At 48.1% G+C, this 17,453-nt stretch overlaps 1 protein-coding gene across 1 annotated transcript in view; it reads right to left on the bottom strand.

Moving 5' to 3' along the window:
* LOC141057190 (kinesin-like protein KIF19) overlaps positions 1-17,453 on the bottom strand; it is a 95,436-nt gene that overhangs the window by 41,722 nt on the left and 36,261 nt on the right. The window contains exons 10-16 of the mRNA XM_073553733.1: positions 16,558-16,720; positions 16,220-16,388; positions 14,996-15,170; positions 6,143-6,413; positions 5,204-5,316; positions 4,579-4,736; positions 2,917-3,019 (exon numbers count right to left, since the gene is read on the bottom strand). Of these exons, the coding sequence (XP_073409834.1) occupies positions 2,917-3,019; positions 4,579-4,736; positions 5,204-5,316; positions 6,143-6,413; positions 14,996-15,170; positions 16,220-16,388; positions 16,558-16,720 (1,152 nt within the window). The remainder of the gene's footprint in view (positions 1-2,916; positions 3,020-4,578; positions 4,737-5,203; positions 5,317-6,142; positions 6,414-14,995; positions 15,171-16,219; positions 16,389-16,557; positions 16,721-17,453) is intronic.

Here is a 17,453-nt window from a genome sequence, read left to right on the forward strand (position 1 = left end):
GATTTCCTGTCATGACTCGGGTGTGGCGGCCCCGAAGCAAGGGGAGAAAAAGTTTCACGGTTTTCTCTACTGCCCATAGTTCTTTTACATTTGAACCGTGATCCTTTTCTAGCGAGGACCAGGTTCCCTGTATCGAGTGGGATCTCAGGTGTGCTCCCCACCCTGTGGCACTTGCGTCGGTTGTAATGAAGTCCTCGATTGGTTTCTGCCACGGGACACCGGCTGTTAGATGCTCTTCTATAGTCCACCAGAGTAGGAAGTTTCTTACCTCCATGGAGGGACATAGTTTGCCCTCTAAACGCCCTTTCAATTGTTTCTGCACTGACAGAACTTCCCACTGCAGTTGTCTTAAGTGGTACTGTGAAATGAAAAAACACAAAAAGAATTGTCCTAAAGCCAAATTGGATATAATTCCACACCAAACATAACAAAGAGGGTGGACAAAAGTATTGGCACTGTTTGAAAAATCATGTGATGCTTCTCTAATTTATGTAATTAACAGCACCTGTAACTTACCTGTGGCACCTAACAGGTGTTGGCAATAACTAAATCACACTTGCAGCCAGTTAACATGGATTAAAGTTGACTCAACCTCTGTCCTGTGTCCTTGTGTGTACCACATTGAGCATGGAGAAAAGAAAGAAGACCAAAGAACTGTCTGAGGACTTGAGAAACCAAATTGTGAGGAAGCATGAGCAATTTCAAGGCTACAAGTCCATCTCCAAAGACCTGAATGTTCCTGTGTCTACCGTGCACAGTGTCATCAAGAAGTTTAAAGCCCATGGCACTGTGGATAACCTCCCTAGATGTGGCCAGAAAAGAAAAATTGACAAGAGATTTCAACGCAAGATTGTGCGGATGTTGGATAAAGAACCTCCACTAACATCCAAACAAGTTCAAGCTGCCCTGCAGTCCGAGGGTACAACGGTGTCAACCCGTACAATCCGTCGGCGTCTGAATGAAAAGGGACTGTATGGTAGGAGACCCAGGAAGACTCCACTTCTTACCCCGAGACATAAAAAAGCCAGGCTGGAGTTTGCCAAAACTTACCTGAAAAAGCCTAAAACATTTTGGAAGAATGTTCTCTGGTCAGATGAGACAAAAGTAGAGCTTTTAGGGCAAAAGCATCAACATAGAGTTTACAGGAGAAAAAAGAGGCATTCAAAGAAAAGTACACGGTACCTACAGTCAAACATGGCGGAGGTTCCCTGATGTTTTGGGGTTGCTTTGCTGCCTCTGGCACTGGACTGCTTGACCATGTGCATGGCATTATGAAGTCTGAAGACTACCAACAAATTTTGCAGCATAATGTAGGGCCCAGTGTGAGAAAGCTGGGTCTCCCTCAGAGGTCATGGGTCTTCCAGCAGGACAATGACCCAAAACACACTTCAAAAAGCACTAGAAAATGGTTTGAGAGAAAGCACTGGAGACATCTAAGGTGGCCAGCAATGAGTCCAGACCTGAATCCCATAGAACACCTGTGGAGAGATCTAAAAATGGCAGTTTGGAGAAGGCACCCTTCAAATATCAGGGACCTCGAGTAGTTTGCCAAAGAAGAATGGTCTAAAATTCCAGCAGAGCATTGTAAGAAACTCATTGATGGTTACCGGAAGCGGTTGGTCGCAGTTATTTTGGCTAAAGGTAGTGCAACCAAGTATTAGGCAGAGGGTGCCAATACTTTTGTCCGGCCCATTTTTGGAGTTTTGTGTGAAATGATCAATGTTTTGCTTTTTGCTTCATTCTCTTTTGTGTTTTTTCATTTAAGACAAATTAAATGAAGATAATAATACCAAAGAATTTGTGTTTGCAATCATTTTCAGGAAGAAACTGAATATTATCTGACAGAATTGCAGGGGTGTCAATACTTTTGGCCATGACTGTATATCTCTGTCTGAGGAGGCTTCTGAGGACTGAGTACAGGAAGGCTCCTCAGATGCACTCGTGACACTTTTCCTGGACGTGTCAGAGTCAAGCTGGTCGTGTTTACAACTGCCGCTCCTACCACTTGAGCGGCTACTTCTGGCATGCTGGCGGCTCGGCACTGCATCTGGCGAGAGCTTTTGCTGCTGCTGTCGCTGCTCTCTTGCCCCACTTCCCTTGTGAAGTTTTCTGGGCATGAGTGCGTCTTCTGTGTTCATCCCTCTATCCGAGAGGGATCCACTGCACTCTCAAGCCTCCTCCGGTGCCCATTCACAGCCCCTCACCCCTCCTGCCACGCCGCTGGGATGATCTTTTGCCGGCCAGCGTTTTCCTCATGGGCGCCGCCATCTTGGATCCCAGCGCCGCCCCCTACGTCACACGGGCACTCCCAGCGTGCCTTGCGAGTGACGTCAGAGGGGCGTGACCCAGGAGCGGCCGCCCCTCCTGGAGCTCCTGGACATCGGCAGAGGGGGGAGGGCGGCGCAGCAGCCACGGAAGAGCCCCTGGACCCCTGACCGTGCTGCGCTGACGCCCGCTCGGACGCTGAGCCCCCGGGGGACCCGCGGACGGCGCTTCCACCCCGGACGCCCAGCGCACAGGCTCTGCCTGATCTTCCACGCTGGCACGGGGGTGGGCAGGTACAGACATCTTGACACGCCGTCTTCAGCACACGGGTCCCTGTCAGGACAGGAAACCCAACTGAAGTGAAGGAGATGTACCGCCCTTTTATCTTCAGTAGGGTTCCTGTCCTGACTGGGCGGATCCCCTCTCTCATGTGTGCCGTCATGGGAGACGGGAAAAAGTTGGTCATAATACCCCTGAGTAATTGCTCATTTTTACTGACTATAACACATCAATGGTTACAGGAGTAACCTGCATGTCATCTATGACCTTGGATGCTCTCACCTAGCTCTTAGGCAATATATACACCAATATGGATCTCAACAAATACTTATTTCAATGTTCTTATCCAAGGCAAACCCCCCTATAACTGACCGGATGTATCGGGGTCCTCAAATGGTGAAAAGGTGTCAGGCTCAAGGAAGAATTCTGTCTTGGGGGCTTTAATCCAGGGGTTGATTTTGACGTCCTACAGTCACTGGAGTAAAAATATAGACATGGTAACTTTTCATGTTGATTTATAGTGGAAGGGATTTCAGCACTTGGTCATCATCTAAAAACACTGTAGTTGTAGTCGTCTTTCAAGATGATGAGGGATTAATATGTGATATAGGTGCAGTAATCTCCTTGTTATATTATGGCACTACAGACCCTGAAAAAGATCAAGATGATGCTTGCAATAAAGGGATTATCAGCGATTGGAAACACATTATCTGCATTTCTCCAAAAACAGCACCACTTTCACACACAGGTTGGATGTGGTATTACAGCTCAAAATCATTGCACTGATCAGGACTGGACTGCAATATGGCACAAAACCTCTGGACAGGTATGGTGGTTTTTTTTCCAGAAAACATACATATACAAGCAGATGTCCAACATCTGCTAAATGGGGGACATGAATTGTACAGTAAATGGACACTAAAGATACAATATGAAAAAACTATGACTTGATAAATTATTAAATGGAATGTGCTCATAAAGTAGGACATTTTAGAAATAAGGTACAATACAGTATATGATCATAAGTATTGGGACCAACCACATTACAAATGACCTCCCATTCTACATCCAGAGACATTAATATGGAGTTGGTCCATTTGTAGATATAACCGCTTTCGCTCTTCTGGAAGGATTTCTATAAGATTTTGGAGGTGTCTGTAGATATGTTTGGCCATTCACTCAGAAGAGCATTTGTGAGATCAGACCCTGATACTGGAGGAGATGTTGTGCTCACAATCTCTGTTCTAGCTCAACCCTAGGGTGTTGGATGGTGTCTGGTCTCTGTAGAGCCGGTCATGTTCTTCCACCAATCCCCCAACCATGTCTTTATTGACCTTGTGCATTGGGCACAGTCAGGGGAAGCAGTAAAGGACCTTCCGCAAACTGTTCCCACAAAGTTGGAAACTACAGTTGTCAATAATATCTTGTATTAAAATTTTCTTTCACTGGAACTAAGATGCCGTGGCCGACCCCTGAAAAACAACCCAAAGCATTATCCCTCCTCCATCAAACTGCACAGCAGGCACAAAGCATTCAGGCAGGTAGCGTTCTCCTGGAATCACCAAACCCAGACTCCTCCCTAAGATGCCAGATAGAGAAGCTTGATCCATCACTCCACAGAACACATTTTTCCAGTGGAGCCAGCCTTCTTCAGCCAGTGAGATTTGTCACCACTCCTGGGAGACTGCGAGACATCCCCTTTTTTTCGGTAGCCATCTTGACAATTTGAGGGAGTTAGCAAGTATTGGCTGGACTGGTCCACCAGAGGATCCTCTGGTGGGCCCAGGAGCTGACACAATACTAAGCCACAAAGGTTCCATAGAAGATGAACACATTTTAGCAATTTTTGGAGACAATCAAATGCCACTAGGGTCTTCTCAGAAAATTCACAAATAACCTTACAGATGATATAAGCTGCTTAAAGACTACTCATTTGGACCAGAGGATTCACAGATCCACCTCGACAGGTGGGATGAATTGCACAGGAGGTGCACATGGCATAATCCTAGACAGGGAGAATAATAAGTGTCATACCTGTCTGAGTCCATGGTATAAGGAGACAGGTTGTATCTTGTGCGGTTATCGCCACTCTTCTTCCGGTCACTGACTGATCTTTCCGGCTGTTCTATATCCAGGTGCAGCAGTGACCCCCCATAAATCTCTGGGTCAACCCCATTTTGCACAGAATCATCCTGTAAAATAAAAACACGGTTATCGGGCATGTTATCAATAGCCAGGGACTAGCATTGGCATCAGGTGGCAGAAGCCATGGCCCATTGGGCTTTTTGGGCGTAACTATAGTGGGTAGAGGGATTGTGGTCGCACTCAGGATTTGGAGCCTTGGGGGACCCTAAGGTCCTTTTTGTCCATTCAAGATGATCAAAATTATTCATGACCTAAGATGGTTTGGAGGACCTGTTGGTGATTTGAAGTTGCAGCCCAGAAGCTTCAAGTTACGCCACTACATGGACATCTATGTAAACCTGTCAAGCTGAGTGTATGATAAAACAGAGGAGCTGCTGTGACTGATACAATCACCGGGAGGTGGCCCAAAACCGGGTGATCGATCAGACACCCTAAAATGGATAGGATTTATTCCCAAATGAATAATATAGGACCTGATATACAAGACACGGTGTCTACGATCATAATGATATACCTCCACTCTGCCTGATAACAGAGAGTGCAGCTCCTCCAGCCGGCTGATCGTCATCTCCATGGAGCATAAATGATGAAGCTTCTCCAGCAGCTCCGGCCCATGAACCCTATCATCTATAGGTATGAAAATGAAATGAAAAATCTGTAAATGAGGAAAATTATTATTATTTTTTTTTTTTTTGCATGTTACAGAGAAAATACCATGCAATGGGTCAAGGAAGATGAGACATTTGGAGTGGTTTGATGGGGTCCCCTTAATGAGCTTGTCCATGTCCAGTGAAAACAAGTTATCACCTATCCTGCCGATAAGCGAAAATTTACTGATTGTTGGGGTCCGACAGGTGGGACTTGCACCAATTGGCAGATTGGGAACATTTTACCTCTCTAACAAAATAGAGCAACAGATCAGATGTCTAACCGCCGTGTCATTCATTCCCTATAGGGCTGCCGCAAAAAGCCAACCACAGCAGTTGGCAGCCCCAAAGAAAATGAATGGAGTGGCAGTCTAGTATGTGCTCTGCTGCTCCATTCTAATGAGGATTAAAGTGCATCGTTCTGCCGAAAGGTGCAGGTCTGGGACTCCCACTGATCAGTAAGATATTGCCTATTCTATTCTGTGGCATCACCTATCCTGTGGCATCTCCTATCCCATGGCATCACTTATCCTGTATCATCACCTATCCTATGGTATCTGCCCCCCTTCCAGTTGACCAGTACTGTGTGCCCTATATTCTCAGGATATGTGGAGTTTACAGAGGTTGCTTTCCCACTGATTGTAAAGTGATGGTATATCCTAGTGATATGAGAGAACTTCTGTAATTTTCTTTTACGTGGCCTGATCTCCCCCATCATACCAGTGGCGTGTGGCCAGCATTAGCCGGTCTTCTCCTACCACCTTATTATTTTATACAGGTTCAAGTTCCAGATCATTAGTTGTCACCTTCTATCAGCGCCTTTTGCAGATGGATGATTTTCTCACATAAGGATCTGTACTGCTGATGGCTCAGGATCACAAAGTCCTTCTGGTACAGGACGCTATTATCTTTGCAGTCACTCTGGGCCCAAAGTTCTGTATTTGAGACCTGCAACTCGTGAAGTTTGCGCAGCAACCTAAAGATCTCGTGCTGATCAGTAGTAAGGTGGTCTAGGATCATCTGCTCCAACTGAGACGTTCTCATGTTAGCTCTTGCCCAATGTTCTTCCAGTTTTTCCTAGGGATAGAGAAAAAATATTAATAATAGTCTACATAACAGCAGTATCACAGTGATATCAATGGAAAATTAATTTATTGGTCTCCATTTTTGGTTTAAAAAAAAAGATGCCCTCTCACACTAGTGTAAATTGCACCTAAAAAAACATTGGTAACAGAGCCAAGCTTACATTTCCCAAAATCTGTTCTTCACGAGTGGAGTGAACCACAAGGATCCAGATGGGAGGCGAGAACCAACCTGATGGTCAAGTCGGAAGGGAGGATGAGCCAGTACTTTGACCTCCTGACAAGGGATGGAGGTGGGCAGAGTGTCCTACCGTGATGAGACCATCACTCCTATAAGGTGGGTTTGCCAAGTGTATGACCACATGGCATGGCACACATATGGCTATGACATTGTGAACCAGATAGTCTTCCTCTCTAAGTAGACTCAAGAGGTCTAAAACATGGATTTTTGTGATAAAATCACCGTAAAATCCTTTTCTCCGAGACGCTCATTGGGGGACACAGGTACTGTGGGTGTATGCCACTGCTGCCTGGAGGCTGACACCAAGTGAAAAAAAGAGGTTAGCTCCTCCTCCGCCGTATACACTCTCGCCCCGGTTGCGGGCGGAATCAGTTTGATGCAAAAGCAGTAGGAGATCAAACAAAAATCAGACAACATCAACCTTAATGCAGGTAACAACATGTCTAGAAAAAACACCACCCTAATATCATTCAAAAAAGTATATTAATTAAACAAAACAGAAGCCAACTTGGCTAACAGGGTGGGTGCTGTGTCCTCCAATAAGCGTCTCAGAGAAAAGGATTTTACGGTGAGTTTATCACAAAAATCCATGCTTCTCCTTCACCTCATTGGGGGACACAGGTACTGTGGGACATCCTAACGCAGTCCCTGGGTGGGAAGTTGACTCACTGATCCAAAACTACATGCACCTCCTGTCTAAAGGTGCGCCACCGCTGCTTGGAGAATCCTTCTACCCAGACTCACATCTGACGAAGCCCGAGTATGGATATTGTAGTACTTTGTGAATGTGTGCAAGCTGGACCAGATTGCAGCCTTTCAAACCTGTTCCGCCGATGCCTGGTGCCGAAGCGCCCATGAGGCACCCACTGCCCGAGTAGAGTGTGCTCTGATTCCCCCTGAACTGGTGTGCCTCTGATGCGGTAAGACTCCTGAATAGTCAAACGAATCCATCTGACTATGGTCGATTTTGAGGCAGCGAGTCCCTTCCTGCGCCCCTTGGGAAGCACGAACAGCGTGTCCGTCTGACGAAAGGGTGCCGTCCGTGACACGTACCTCCTGGGAGCTCTCACCAGGTCCAACGTATGAAGAGCCTTTTCCAGACGGTGTACCGGTGTTGGACAAAAAGAGGGCAGGATAATATCCTCATTAATGTGAAACGAGGAAACTACCTTCGGCAGAAAAGGCGGGGCTGGCCTGAGAAACACCTTATCTTTGTGGAAGACCAGAAACGGAGCTCAGCAGGATAGAGCTGCCAGCTCTGAGACCCGTCTGATTGACATTATCGCCACAAGAAATACTACCTTCCAAGAAAGGTAGGTTAAAGAGACCTCCTGTAACGGCTCAAATAGAGCCTCCTGTAGAACACTTAGGACCAGGCTAAAGTCCCAAGCGTCCAGGGGCGCCCTATAAGGAGGTACCAAGTGGGAGACTCCCTGAATGAAAGTCTTCACCTGCAGATTGGTAGCAATCCCGCGCTGGAACAGAACGGATAAGGCCGATATTTGTCTCCTGAGGGAACTTGGGGCCAAGCCTGAGTCTAGGCCAGACTGGAGAAAAGCCAAGATGCTGGGAATACAAAATCTCAGTGTAGAACAACCATGGTTCCGACACCATGTGAAGAAAACCTTCCAGGTGTGGTGGTAAATACGTGCTGAGGCCGGCTTCCGGGCGCTAACCATTGTAGCGACCACATTGCGGCTAAACCCAGCCTGGGTTAGAATCCAGGATTCAACGGCCAAGCCGTCAAACACAGGGCCCCTGAGTTCGGGTGGTAGATTGGGCCCTGGGACAGTGGGTCTGGGCGCTCTGGCAGATGCCAAGGAACGTCGACGAGTAGCTGTACCAGGTCTGCGTACCATGCCCAACGAGGCCAATCTGGGGCCAGCAGAATCACTGGCACCCCTTCCACCTTCATCTTCTTGATGACCCTCGGAAGTAGTGGCAACGGGGGAAATAGGTATGGGAGGCGAAACTAGTTCCATGGCAGAACCAGGGCATCCACGGCAATTGCCTGCGGATCCCAGGATCGAGCGACAAACGCTGGTACCTTGGCGTTCACTCTGGAGGCCATCAGGTCCACATCTGGCGTCCCCCATAGTTGGCAAATCTGCTGGAAGATCTCGGGGTGAAGTGACCATTCCCCGGATGTGAGACCCTGCTGGCTGAGGAGGTCTGCAGCCCAGTTCTCCATGCCCGGGATATGGACTGCCGATATCGTCAAGTGGTTTCTCTTGACCAAATGAAGTACATGCCCTACCTCGCGCATGGCTGCCCTGCTGCGGGTGCCCCCCTGATGATTTATGTAAGCCACAGCTGTGGCGTTGTCTGACTGAATTCGAACGGGTCGGCCTGCTAGAAGGGGATGAAACTGTCACAGAGCTAGCTGAATTGCCCGTATTTCCAACAAGTTGATTGGGAGGCATGCCTCCTGCGGCGACCACCGTCCCTGGGTCGTGTGGTGGCAAAATACCACTCCCCAGCCGAGGAGGCTGGCGTCGGTTGTCACCAACAACCAATGGTCTGGGAGAAAAGGCTTGCCCTGGAGAAGTGAGGCACTGGCTGTCCACCACCCGAGTGCCTGTGTGACCCGCGTGGGCAACCAGCACCGGCGAACGAGAGAGAATAGGTTTTTGTCCCAGACTGATAACAGGGCATGCTGCAGGGGCCGAAGATGGAGCTGGGCAAACGGAATTTCCTCCATTGCTGCCACCATCTTTCCTAGGATCCTCATGCAGAAGCGGATGGTATGAGGGGCCAGTTGTCGCAGCTTCCGGACTTCCTGTCGGAGAGCTAAGGCCTTGTCCCGAGGAAGAATTACCAACCCTCGGGAAGTGTCGAAGATCATTACTAAGAAGGAGATCCTCTGAGCTGGCAGAGGGGATGACTTTTTCAGATTGACCAACCACCCTAAGCGGGAAAGAGTATCTAGCGTGATGTTGACACACTCCTCGTATGCCCGAAAAGAAGGGCCTTTGACCAAGAGGTTGTCTAATTAAGGAAAAACAACCATGCCCCGGGAGTGCAGAGTGGCCATGATGACTGCCATGACTTTTGTGAATACCCTGGGAGCGGTGGCCAACCCGAAGGGCAGTGCTGCGAACTGAAAGTGTAGACCCCATCTTTTTTGGGCACCGTGAACAGGTTGGAGTAGAACCTCTGATATTTTTCGTTCTCCGGTACGGGAACAATGACTCCGTTGTGCTGGAGTAAATTTTATGGCCTTGAGTAAAGCCCTTGCTCGGGCGATTACTTTTGGAGGATGGGAAAGAAAAAAACCATCTTGGGAGGTATTTGATGAATTCTATCTTGTACCCCGAGGACACCAGCTCTGTTACCCATGTGTCGTGTGAGACGGAGATCCAGGCGTGGCGAAACCAAAGCAGGCGGCCACCTACCTTGCCGAAGTCGCCTTGAGATTGCCCCGCGTCATTTGGCTGCAGACCTCTGGGACCTAGGTCCTCTTGATCTGGGCTGGTGGGTACGCATTCTCCCCAACGGGTTGGCTCTATATGAGACCTGCCGATCCCTGTGCTGGCTGGGACAACCTGAAGCGGCAGGATTGGTCGCTGCAGCCCACCCGGGGATGCGAAAGGACCGAAACCGTGTCTGAGGTTGGTGGCGAAATGGCTGTTTAACCCTTTGTTGAGGGAGGAAACTGCTCTTTCCACCTGTGAAATCAGATGAGCTGATCCAACTTCTCCCCAAACAGACGCCCGCTCTGATAGGGCAAGGAAGTCAGGGATTTCTTGGAAGTTGTGTCTGCCCGCCATGTCCTCAACCATAAAGCCCTCCTAATGGAGATTGCATTTGCCCCAGTGAGAGCCGCGCAGTTGGCCGCATCCAAAGATGCATTAATTAGGTAGTCCCCGGCCAAAGTGATCTGATTTGCGATCTCTGATACCTCTGCTGGTAGGTCTATACCCTGCAGGGCTCTGTTCAATGATTCTGACCAAGCCATTATGGCCTTTGCTACCCAGGTTGCCGCAAATAAGGGGGAAAGTGCTGAACCTGATGCCTCAAATACTGAGCGAGCTAGGCTCTCTATGAGACGGTCAGTGGGGTCCTTGATGGAGGACCCACTAGGTATGGATAACAGGGTTCTAGAGGCCAAGCACGACACGGGTGGATCTACTGTTGGGGACTCTGCCATTTCTTATGGAGATCAGGGGCGAACGGATACCTCGCCTCGAGCGCCTTTTACCTTGAGAACCGTTTGTCGGGCCGCTCTCTGTGTTGTTGTACTATGTCCTCAAACTCTGGGTGAGAACTAAACATTCTATGCGGCCGCTTTGCTTGCTTAAATGAGACCTTGTGACCTGAGGCCAAGGTGGAATCATCTTCGATCCCAAGGGTCTGGTTGACGGCCTCAATGAGACTGTCAATTGTTTCCCGGTATTCTGGAGTACCTGAATCAAGCGGCTCACCCGAGTGGTAATCAGAGCTCCCGTTAACGACCCTTGGTGAAGGTGAGCGAGAGGCCGAACTTAAGGATGCCGAAGCACCAGATGGACTGGGAGACGCTGTGTGGGTTCGTTTCCCCCACGTCTGCCTGGAGTGAGAGCGGCCCCTGCAGGCCGAAGGCTCCTGTGAGGTGGAGGACCCCTCTAATACAGGCGAGCCGCTATCTCTGCCCCTATCTGGGGCCCGAAGGGACTTGATTGCTCTCGTAAGTGATGCCATGGACTGCGACAGAGCCCATTCCAGGGGGCTCGGTACACTGGGCTCAGTCATAGGGGAGGGCTCCTGGGCACGTTCGGAATCGCAGGCTTCGCAAATCTGCTTGGTTTGCACCCGTGGGAAGGCGGACTGACAGGAGGTGCACGCAACATATAAGAATGTGTGTGCCTTAGCTTTTCTGGACATGATGGCTGCTAAGTAATATGCCAAGGAGCAAAATGCTGCTTAGCCTCTGGAAAACACACAGAGGGTGGCCTTCCTCCAGGGGTAGCACTTACCCCAGTCCTGTGTCCCCGGTCCTGGACCTGTCAGACGTCCGTCCCGCCGACCAGCAGTTCCTTCTTTAAAAAACAGCACGCTCCGGTGTGTGGGCGGGTCTCCGGACGAAGAGGCGGCCCCGGGGCATCATGGGGCGGAACTTCCGTCCGCGGCCTAGTCCCTGGCAGAAGCCGGGGACTAAATTTTTGCCGTCCGTCTGAGGCCCCGAGGGGCGTTTCCACTAGAAGTGGCCGTGTCACGGGGGCGGGACTTCCGCCCGAGGCCTAGCTCCCGGAAAAGCCGGGGACTAAATTTCCGGCGTGCGCCCAGACTCGGGGCGGGACCGCTGGACACCAGGCCTGGCCCGAGGAAGCCTGCGCCACCAGCTGCCACGCTATGTGGCGCACCCAGGGAGCCCGGGGATGCCTGAAAATGGCGCCAGGAGGCCAACCACTGGGGTCCACAGGAGCCCTCCCAGCCCACCTCCTTCCATGCCTCACCCCTTGACGTCCATCTTGATCCTCAGGTTATGGGGAGTATGGGGGGGCCGAAAAAAAGTTTAAGGACGGTGCAGGCACCCTAGCTCCATCTTCCCTATAGGGGATGAGGAGAGGGACCGTCCGCCACCTTCCATCACCAGGTAGCCTTGCCTGTCATGGTGGCTTATTAATATGATTTTAAAACCTTCCTAATAAATGTGAGTTTTATCTTTTTTTCACTATTTTTGGTGCTGGAGACCCCCTCTTTTTTCCTTTGGATTTGGATTTATAGTGCCAGTTGAACCGCACTGGATATCTCCTGGCATCAGACCGCTTATGGACACTGATGTACGGTAGGCTGAAAAGATTTTTTCCTCTTTTTTTGCTACCATCCATCACGGCTGTCTGGCATTGGTAATGCAGTGGGGGCCGCACAGACTGTTCACAGGCCTCTCTACAGCCTAGGGTTTCACTACCTTAGGGTGGTCAGGGCTCAGTCCGGCATCATGTCCCACGTAGCGGGAAATGATATGCGGAGGTGACACTCGCATGTGCTCGCCCATTGTTGGTTTGGGGAAATCGGACGGTTTCAATAGGATCCGTTGCCCCTGTCTTATCTTCAGGGAAAAATGACAGAGTCTGGAAAAAAAGACCAGACGTGTGCCTCCAATGGACACTAAGCAAAAACTGATTCCGCCTGCAACTGGGGTGAGGGTGTATACGGCGGAGGAGGAGCTAACCTCTTTTTTTCACTTAGTGTCAGCCTTCAGGCAGCAGTGGCATACACCCCACAGTACCTGCGTCCCCCAATGAGGCGAAGGAGAAATGCCATGTTAGGCGTCGGGTTCCTGCCACTGCACAGCAGGAATCCTGAGCCTTGCACCCAGCGATGTCTCATTCTTCTTCGGCCGCAGAGTAGCTTGCTCAGCAGATTCGTCGGTCCCGGCGCTCTGCCCAGGCCAACTCTGTGGGTTTGCTTGCTGCTGCCACCTCTGGCACAGCTATGACAATGCATGCTGCTCAGCAGCGAGATTCTCCAGGGACTAAGTCCTCATGTCGGGCCACTGAGCATGCCCGTGGAGTGATCTCCCATTGGAGATCGAGGGTCACGTGCTCAGGTCCTGCTCGTGTTCGGATTGGCCCATCCGAGAAGCCAGGAAGGTCCCGGACGCCCGTGGCTATAAAAGGTTTGCATGGCCGCTCGCCCATGCGCTAGTATAGACTGTATTTACAGACTATGTCGAGTGAGTGATGTATGCATGTATGAATATCTCTGGTGAATGACTCATTAAGAAACCCCTACCCTTGGTATGCATGTGTTGTGCAGCCTAGCCTGCTAGCGCCCAGGCTTAGGCGTAGGTAGGTCTGAGGTTGAGTCAGGCATCTGGCCTCACCAGGGACTCGGTACACCTCAGTGCACGTGCTCTATAGCCAGCGTCTATAGCGGCGCTCGCGCCAGCGACGCCGCGCGTTTAGTGGGCCTAGAAGGACTCTAACCCCATGTCCTTGGGGTAGAGTTCTGTGGCCGTACACTGTGCGCTCTTTTGGCCGAGCTCTGTGAGTTAACAGGCTCCGGCATCTACTTTCAGCGGTGGTGCGGCTCTGTGCAGAAACAGAGTTCGCCCTGTTCACATTGGGTGACGTAACCCACGTGTGACTGGTCTCACACCGCTTAATTCTTCCGCCATTACCTAGCAGCACTGTACCACCTCTGCACGGTGGACCCCGGGCTGCGAACGCACCTACTATTATTTTATAATTTGGTGCATTCCGCCAGCCCTAACATGCCATTGTTCCTGGTCATTACTTGACCAGTTCTTAGTGCTATGTGAAACGCACAAGTTTAACCCCAATTTTATATCATCCATATCTTCTAAACCAGTGGTTGTCACAATACACAGGGAATAACATGCCAAAGCTTTAAGGGGTATGCACAGGAACCGAAAAAAAACCCCTAAATCTCCCTTTTCTCCATGGGAACCAGCAAGGTAAGAATATTGATGGCAGATAAGCCACCGCCACTGAAGCAGCTCCAAAAGCCCGTCCTCCTGTGGCACCTTACCTCTGCATTTTGGGGCACTGAAAATACCGAGAGGGCATGTGTGCTGGGGTGAGTTGGAGGTGAGAGGGGCATTAGAGGCTAGTAGTTGCAGCCACTTGGGTGAGATGGAGGTGAGAGGGGCATTCAAGTCGAGACTGGTAGTTGCAGTCACTTTGGTGAGAAATTCTGTTCTGGTGTGAGGAGCAATTTGGAGTTGAAGATATTGTAAATTCATGTAGGGCTGATCAATATCGTTCATGTGGCAAGGGCCTTGCGCTGCATGGGAGGAAATAATGGGCAGTGGTTATACTGTGAGGGTCTGTTTTCTTGGTGGAGAATTGTGCAAGGTGGTGGTTACAGTTACCGCAGTTGGGGCCTGTGCGGTGGAGGTTGGATGGCCTTGGTGATATCAGTGTAAAGCAGAATCTGGCCTGGAGCTCACATTTATTTATGAGGTCCACTGAGAGGTCTCTATCCATTTTGGGGGTCTACTGAAAGGGGCTACATGTACTGTGTGTGACAGTGTCATTTAGCAGCAACTGCTAAATAAATGGTCAGAGTTTATAATATGACTTTCTGTGGCGTGCTACAAGCTCACTTTTTCTCAGCAAATCCGTGACACCCAACAGGTGCCAATGCCGCCCCCTATTTATAATAGAGCTTATTGAGGGGCTAATATGGTGACCAATGCATAATTTAGATGGGAAGAATGATACTGCATGCTGCACTCGAATCACAACTCCCTGCTGACGGGGATCCAAACAACTGAGCATTGCCTATACTTTGTTAACATTTCTAGACAATGGGAGGTGTGCTTGATTGGAACGTCACAACATTAGGGGGTACTTGGCTTAAAAAGGCTGAAGACCACTGTTTCATACCATCATAGATGAAGTTTTCTTCTGCTCAGCAAGAAGTGTATTAATTTCTTCTCTGGCTAGTATGATTCCTGGAGGCTCAGCTACATTCGCCTCGTCATCATCCTCTTCGTCCTCTGAACCTATCACTATGTCTTTTTTCCGCCTTGTAGAATCCCAAGCTTTCTCCTTTTCCCAGCTGTATCATAGAGGTACAAAAAAAGGGACAAGATGTCTAATAAGGTAAAATATACCATGAACTGATTTGCAGTAATGATACAGAGTTTTACAGTAAGTTATAGTTGCAACATCGGACAACCCTACTTAAGTGTTACGTTCCCCAGTAAAATTATAAAAATAACAGATACTCACCTCCGGCTTTTGCTCTGTCCCAGCGATGTGGGCACAGAGTCTGAGCACTGCAGACAATCAGTGGTCACATCTAACACTTACTTAGGTCATTTGAGGTTTGGAAGGAAGTGTGAGCATTATTAGCAGCAGATTGTTTATGCTACATGAGCACTGTAGCAAATGTCACGCAAGCCCTGAGATACCCGGCTCCAATTTTGCTGGAACAATTGGAGATGTTTATTTTTTTTATTTTATACCGGGCAAAATAGTATTTTTCTGGAAAAAGGACAACTCTTAAGTAGAATTAAGGATAAAATGTACAATAATCAATGATAACAACATATAAAAAAATGATCAAATCCTGTGTGGTACACAAGTTCATGTTATGTGCAAAATACAAAAAAGAACTACATATCTAATATTAAAGGAAAACATGGTAAAAAGATAATTATCTGAATTCCATAATCATAGTCAAATGGGCAAATAGTCATAAAAAATATGAAAGATAAGGCCCCCATTAAACAGTATAGAGCCATGAGATCATGTGTAGATGGCGTCCTGTAGTAAAAATAAAAGGAGCAAACACTTCCTTCACTCTCTAGGAAGTATACAGTAGAAGGGAAAATAGATGATAGGAAGGAGAGAGATGCTACAGCAGTTTCCATCTCTATTTTATTGCACCTCTACTTTATTGCACGTCTACTTTATTGCACCTCTACTTTATAGCACCTCTACTATAGTGCACCTCTACTTTTTTGCACCTCTACTTTATAGCACCTCTACTATAGTGCACCTCTACTTTTTTGCACCTCTACTTTATAGCACCTCTATTACCAGGTTTCCATATGTAACCATATGTGAACTGTATAATATCCACTAAAACACAAAACTACTCACTCAGCAATTGTAGCCAGATGTCTGACAGCATCCAGGCGCATCTCCATATTAGCATTGTTCAGCTGCAGGAGGCTGCGTCTCACTTCCATGTGCTCCTGAAAGGCATTGATGAGATGGTCTTCTAAATTGATATGATCTTGATCCGAGAAGTCATTCTGATGCTTATGCTCTGTCAAACATAATAAATTACATGTATCTGGAATTGTTCCATAAAATCTGCATATTTATGGCCCTAAAGTTTCTTCCCTTTATTTATTTTTTTTTTATTATTCCTGGGGAACTCATTGGAGGTAATATGAAGAGGACACATAAAAACGGAGTTTTACTGGTGAGGATACCTTTCCTATCTTGGATCTTTAGTCCTATGTTTTTGAGCTGTCTCAGCTCTCGCTCGTGTTGTCTGATGTTGCTCTGCAACTGACGAATCTCTTGTTGAAGGTTGGACATTAATCCACCGTAGTGAGTAATGTGTTGTGTGACGCTCTCATAGTTTCTCTTCACCTGGAGGACGGAGGTTTCAGCAAAGATTTATTTATAGGAACGTATAAAAAGAACACAGTATAATGATCTGCAAGTCTACGGAATACGTATACGGTAATAACAATGTGATCTTACCCCGAGAAACCAGATTTTTGTCTTATTGCAGTCTCCAACAGGCAAGTCATAGCTAGTGATTGACTAGTAATAATATCCAATATCCCATAAAAAATATTTAACTTCAGTCATATCAGAGTAAAGTTTTCCTTTTTATGCTTTAAAGCTATGTGCAAATTTCCAATCATTTTTTTTTCATACCTTCATTAAAAGTCTATTTAGTGTACACAGCTCCTATGCAAAACTATGAACACCACGTTGATGGCTTGATTCCCTGGCCACAAATAATCCCTGTATGTATACTGATTCTGCAATCTTGTGTGACTCCCCTGCTTCTTGCAAATTTCCTTCTAGGTATTGTAGAGGTTCCTGAGGTCCCACCAGATCAGAGTTTTTAACATATGGCTTGTTAGATATTCTTTTTTTCAGAAAAATCATACTTTACACAGCCATGTCAGTGAAACAGAGGGGAAAAATGAGAATAAATGAGTTTATAGGTTATAGCATGGAGAGAAGAGAAAAAGGAGAAAACCAGCTGAGCCCTGAACTTGCAGCTCCACAAGCAGCTATGTCAAAGAAAGCAGTAAAATATTTTTTTCCAATGAAAAAGGTGCACATACCCTATAACATGTGATCCTCT

This window comes from Dendrobates tinctorius, unplaced genomic scaffold, assembly GCF_039654945.1.
Source record: "Dendrobates tinctorius isolate UK_male_01 unplaced genomic scaffold, ASM3965494v1 ptg000202l, whole genome shotgun sequence".
NCBI classification, from domain to species: Eukaryota; Metazoa; Chordata; class Amphibia; order Anura; family Dendrobatidae; genus Dendrobates; species Dendrobates tinctorius.